This window comes from Eurypyga helias, unplaced genomic scaffold (genome assembly GCF_000690775.1).
Source record: "Eurypyga helias isolate BGI_N326 unplaced genomic scaffold, ASM69077v1 scaffold12027, whole genome shotgun sequence".
In the NCBI taxonomy this organism is placed as follows: domain Eukaryota; kingdom Metazoa; phylum Chordata; class Aves; order Eurypygiformes; family Eurypygidae; genus Eurypyga; species Eurypyga helias.
Genome location: NW_010263728.1, coordinates 43,035 through 49,205, shown reverse-complemented (window position 1 = coordinate 49,205; position 6,171 = coordinate 43,035). Strand labels below are relative to the sequence as shown.

At 37.7% G+C, this 6,171-nt stretch overlaps 1 protein-coding gene across 1 annotated transcript in view; it reads left to right on the top strand.

Annotated features, from left to right (window-relative positions):
- Positions 1 to 5,307: 5,307 nt before the first annotated feature.
- SLC39A8 (solute carrier family 39 (zinc transporter), member 8) overlaps positions 5,308 to 6,171 on the top strand; it is a gene marked incomplete at its 5' end in the record, with an annotated part of 16,154 nt that continues 15,290 nt past the window's right edge. The window contains one exon of the mRNA XM_010156160.1: positions 5,308 to 5,476. Within this exon, the coding sequence (XP_010154462.1) occupies positions 5,308 to 5,476 (169 nt within the window). The remainder of the gene's footprint in view (positions 5,477 to 6,171) is intronic.

Below are 6,171 nucleotides of genomic sequence, written 5' to 3'. Positions count from 1 at the left end.
GAAGGTCCGGCTAGCAGCGGGGAGGGAGGGAGGCAGGGAGGGATAGGGGGAGCGGGCAAAGGTCTCCTGAGACTCTGGGCCCGGGTTTCCGGCAAAGGTACTGGTCCGCTGGCGAGACCAGCTTGCGGCAGGGGGGAAACTGCCATCCATCAATGAGCTGCCGCAGCGCGGGGCAACCTCTTCGTTGCTCAGCTCTTAAATTGGCAGTTTTTCCTGGGTAAATAGTATCTGGACAACAGTGAAAAATGTATGAGAATCAGCTAGTGTTTCCCTCTGAGCTGTGTAAGAAAATCTTCAGGACTTGTTAAAAATACAATTGTCGCATGATAGCACAAACTTGATTACAGGCAGGTCTACTTGCGCAAGAAACTTTTTCAGAAATTTTCACATCTTTCATCTCAGTTGAGTGCAAAGCATACACCCATCAATTAATCTACTAAAAGCTGTTTAAGTTTATGTTTAATTTACTGACTAAATATCAACGGAATATTACTTTTCAGGAAAAAGATTTTACTCTATATAGTGTCTCCATGCAAAACCCAGGCATCATTGCTACTTTTAGTCTGTAATTTCACATCTCTGGTGTCCCAGACTAAGTTTGTTTCCAGGAAGGGGAGTCCTGAGGCTGGCAATCGCCTTATGCTCAGGAATCAGGGACACAAAGTCAGTCACGAAGATGAAAGGAAATCAGGGATGATTATTTGCTCTGGTTTGGTTCTACTCCCTAGCAAACAGAAGAGGCATGGTTCTAGGGACCTTGATTTTTTTTTTGTTTTTTTAAATTATTTGGAGTAGTACCTCTTTTGCTTGCTTGGAGGAGACAAACTTTGGATAAGCTCCCTTTGTGTTAGAAAGAGTGCAGTTCTGATGTCTTTACCCTTATCAGAGGTTTAATTGGGAGTTAATGCCACTGAAATCAATGTAGTATTGAGTATAAACATGGCAATATGATCTGCTTTAAAATCTCACAATTCAAACACTGTTCCAACAAGGTGTATAAAAAACATAAACATTTCCAGCCACACATGCTAAATACAAGTTTGCAGTGTCGAATATGGCTATGAAAAGGAGCTTTATTTACAGGGGCATAGAAATGAGTAGATTCTTGAGTCCTTCAGGTTTTCCCTCTGCAAAAGCACGTAGCCCTCGTATACAGGCTTTGGCACAGGCTACAGAGGAAAAAAAAAGTAATCTTCTTTCTTACTACTGTAAATGCATTTTCCTCATAGTCATTTGAAGTTTAACTGAAAAAAATTTGTACAGGCTTGTTATAGTTGTGTCCATTTTGAATAATATGTAATGTACCATACTGAAATGCACATACTTTTTTTTCTGAGTTACTTGAATTCTTTCTTAAAATTGGCCTAATGGCTGCTCCATCAGCTAGTACCATTTAAGCAAATGCATCTTATCTCCTGGCTGTTGATCCCTCATAGATGTTAGGTGTACCCATGACTCTGGGCAGGTGGTGATGCAAATGCATACTTATACCAAGTAAATCATATGTAAGCATTTTCAAACTGTGACTTTTTGTCCTTACAAGGTGATGATTTAGAGTATCTACTGGTTATGATAAAAGACATAAAGTGGCCTAATCTAACTGTCTGTGTTGGCCTAAGGTCTACCGATTCTCTATGGAGGAAAGTAAATACCTCTGGAGAGTGATTCCAGTCTTTCTCAGGTAGGCTGAGTCCATGCAGGCTGCATAAATATCTGACTGTAGGAGGCGACAAGTTTTATCTGAGACTTTCAGTTCTTAACTTCAGTGTCCAGTCGTAGTGGGGTGACTCCCAGGCCTTTCTTTCAATCAAGATAAACACATCCTGCTCTATCAGAGTCCCTCATCCAAGCCTGAAGCAATTTTTAGTGGAAAGCTGATCTGTAAGGTTCAGATTATACAGCACTGGCAGGCAGGAAGAGTCTGTTAGTTTTATCCCAGTATTAGTGTTTAGTTTTACTGTTTCATTCATAACAATTTTGTTAAGCCCATTAATCTCACAAGAGAAGATCCACCAGCAGCTGATCCATTTTCTTAAAGATTGAAAGAATTTGGATGTGTAAGCCAGAAGAAGATGGATGCTTGTTTTCTGTTTTCCTTTGATACCACGTTGACTTGAAAAGATAAGGGAGAAGAAAAAATTATTTCATTTAATGATGATTGTGTTTGAACATATATTCATGTAGGCATTTATGGTAATTTATGTCCTATGATGTCCATGAAGATGCTAAATTTTTTTCCTGAAAAAGAACAAAGGAAACAAGTTTTTTGAGTACTGTTTTGGAATTTTTGATTGAACTGTCTCCAATTCCTTACGCTTTTGGTCTCTTTTTTCCTTCATCATGCACATCTATAATTCTCTTTGTATTGTGTTTATATTTTCTTTGCTCTTCAGTTTTTCTGTTATCACCTTTTCTTAATGTAAGCTAAGACTTCCTTCCAGAAGAGTAAGTAGTAACTGAGCAAACTCAAATAGTGGTCACTGCTGGATTTTACATTTTGCTGTGGAATTTCAACACATTTTAGTCCTACTAACAGGGATAAAATTAGCAGTTTCAGTATAATAGATGATGTCATCCATATTCACTCTGTATTTTACATTATTAGCAAGATGTAAAAACATGAACAATACTTGATATTGTGTCATTGGATTTATTGTAGTTTGATAGCCATACATGTATGTGCTGAAGGATTAAATTACATGCTCAAAAATTTTGGCCAAAAACTACATGGAACGTAAGTGGGCATTGGAAAGAGAGCTTGTTAACGTCACTTTTATTTTTGCTTTGACTTAATCAGTAGGAGCTAAAATCTTGCTCCAATTTCCCTCTTTGACCTCTCTAAATCTGTACTTATTCCAGGCTAGATGTTATGCCTGAATACTGTATCTTAATGTAATGCATTTTAATTTTTAAACAAAACATTTGGCAAAATGAAGTTAAAATATTTATTAATATTCATGGTCAGATATAATTAATTTTCATTTCAAGATGAGTCAAAAAAGCCAGTAACCTTAGTGTTTCAGATAGACTAGAACCAGGCTAACATCTGCTTTGATTTTGGTGGTTTTGCTAGTGTTCACAAATTACAACTTAGACTTTCTGAAAGAAGGGGGGAATGGCCTAACAGTGTGGCTTATGGTCTGGATCCAAGACCATGATCTGATGTTGCCTGGCTAGTGAGAAGATAAATAGGCTTAGTTGTTCTACCCTCTGCCTTATTTCTACAGTGCCTTCAGGAAATTTCAGCATTCGTGGAGAGTTTTCATCTCCCAGCATGAACAGCTGCCTTGAACGTGTTGAGGGGTGTGTGAAATCCCTGAAGCACAAAAAGTGCATTCAAGCAGCTTCATCTAGTTTGGTTCTTCATTATGGAGTGCTGCTTATTGAAGGCACGGTCATCTACCATCCAGTTCTTAATCTGTGCTGAGTGACAGAAGGTGTCACAACATCAGCATTAGATGCTTTAATTCATTACAAGTAAGTTGAGGAAGGTGTATGTCTATTTGCCTTTACCAGACTCAGGCTAAGTTTTAAAAAAAAGAGGCAGGTCAGATCGGTATTCACTGCATTCTTTCTTTGCTGTTTATATTGTGTCAGCCGCTGCTGAGCCCTGGTATGGCCTGGGCTAGTATTTAAACTTGGAACATAATGCCGTCCAGGTTGCTGTTGGGTACCTTTGTAGTTCACATGTGGACTACTACAGTTAAAGGTAGAGCAAAGGAAAGAACATGGCAGAAGATCAGAAAAGGGACTGCAACATTTACAAGGTGGTTGGGACTGTAGCATTTTTTTTTAGTTTTCCAGTTAAAGGTCCCATCTGCATTATTTTTGTCTGAGCAACTATCCCATCCTTTCTTTCAAAGGATATGGTGAGCTGGCATCTGCTTTTCATTTATGAAGATACTGGTGTAAAGAGATTCTAGACATTTGGGCATCACTTTATTTCATTTGCCATCTTAAAAAAATAGAATCCCACATTGATGAATCGTTTTTGGAGAGCCTTAGCAGGAGAAAAGTAAACATCCATTTGAATAACAGTTGATGATTTAATTTTTTTAAGCCTGAATACTTTATGTAATTTTTACTGATTTAAGTCCTCGACAGTTTTGATGAAAGCATTTTAAAAATATTTTTTTAACAGTTTGGGGACATGATTAGTTATATGACTTTGAAATTTTTTATTAAACACTGGATGATAGTCACATTACAGCCAGTCCACTCACCTAATCGCTATGACAAGGCCTACTGAATAGCAGGGGACAGATGTGATGGTAGAGCTGGGGAGTCAGGATGTCATTCTCAGTCCCCTGTTCCATGAGGCTGAATTTCCTCTCTGCTGAGATCATCCATCAGTCTTACAAAATAAATAGCTTATGGTTTTGCAGCAGTGTGGCTGTCTTAAAGCATTTATCCTCCAAAGGTAAATGCAGAGATTTGCAGTGTGCAAGCATGAGTTGCTCCAATCCAAGGCTTCTAATAGATTTAATCTTTTAATTAATCCTTTAATTGTGCCAGTGAACTCATGCAAGCTTGCTTTTTAGCTCTTGGATGTATGTAGGAGTTTACTGAGAGGATGGGGTGACTTATAATAATGAATCATTTATAGGAATCATTATCCTCTGGGTTTGTCCCTGATCAAAATAATAATAGTAATTAAATAAAATGCTGTTTCTCATCTTCACATAAAAGAGCTCTTGTCTGATGGTATTTCTCACTTATTTGTTTGTATGTAGCCAAAGTTACAAGTTTCAAGTTTACTAATTCATGCTGTCTGAAGTATTGTCTCTCCATAACCTATTTTCTACATATAACATGGTTTAGATTTTTGTGAACTAATTCATACTAATCTGTTAGTATTTTAAAATACTGGTAATCCATTCTGTATTTCTAGGAACAAGGTCGTTAACTATATCTAAGAGAAATAATCTGTATGTTATGAGTTCTCAGCTCCTACTGGTTTATTTTCCTAAGGGCTTTTCACTGTAGACTTCCCGAAAAGGCTCCATTGGTTATTGTTCTGAATACATTGTAAGGTTTAACTGTCCTGGTTCGTAAGGCATAAGATTTGCAAATATCTATTTAAAACACGTTTCATTGATTTGTGATTCACCTTCCGTAAAATACTTTGAATCACTTCTGCTTCACATTAAGCAATCGCAGTGTTTTCATGCACAGCGTACAAACACTGTGTACGCTTCCTTGAAAAAGCGTTACAGTATTTTCATGGTATATTGAATTTCTTACTGTATGACATTTTTTTGGTTTTGTATTCATGTATTAAGTTGGTAAAATCCCTTTTTGTTCCAGTGCTTGACTGGTGAGGAAATATTTTCTTTGCATGGGATACCAAACGACAGTCACATATCAAATTCAAGCTTCTCTACAATATGTCCTGCTGTTTTGCAACAGCTAATTTTTCACCCGTGTGATCATCAGGGAAACTTTGTGGATGCATCTAAACCACATTCTTTACAAGGTTAGTTAATATTAATTGCATTAATACTGCAACTGAAGTGGGGTTTTCTTAGGGGAATAATAAGCATTTAGCTGTACATAACACAAGTGTCTTGTTAATAAGAGGATATAGTTGTAAAGTGGGAACATAAAATTAAAATGCTGTTTCAGGTCAGCAGACTATCTAAATAAATATCCTATCTCTTGACAATGATGTATGCAAAATGTTTTAGAGAAAGGTGAAAGAACCGAGTAGTTAGTTATGCAATAATTTTCCCATTAAAGGAAGAATCTTTCTGACCTGTTTTATTTGGATAATGGTTTGTGCCTTGAAGCACAGGGACTCTTGCTAATAGCTGGTTAACAGGAGAGAAAGTGGGAGTACCGAGGGAATTTGTGCAGGTGATTTGCACTGGGAAATCAGTCTTAGTGTGATGTGCGTGCATCAAGGCAACTCAAGGTAAAACTATTAGGGGACTGCATTCAAGTGGAATTATTTGCAGGGGGGAGTCATGATATCAGGGCTCAGGGAGGAGGGGAGTGACTGTTTTACTCAGGAAAAATCCTCCTCTTCGTTCCGAACTCCAACTCCTGCTTTCATGTCATCATCTGTGCTGCCCCCTCTGCATGGAACATCATTGCATGGCTTTGATCTTCTTTCCTCCTATTTTTCTCACTATTATTTCCGTATTTATTGTGTGAAGAACTGTACAGTGC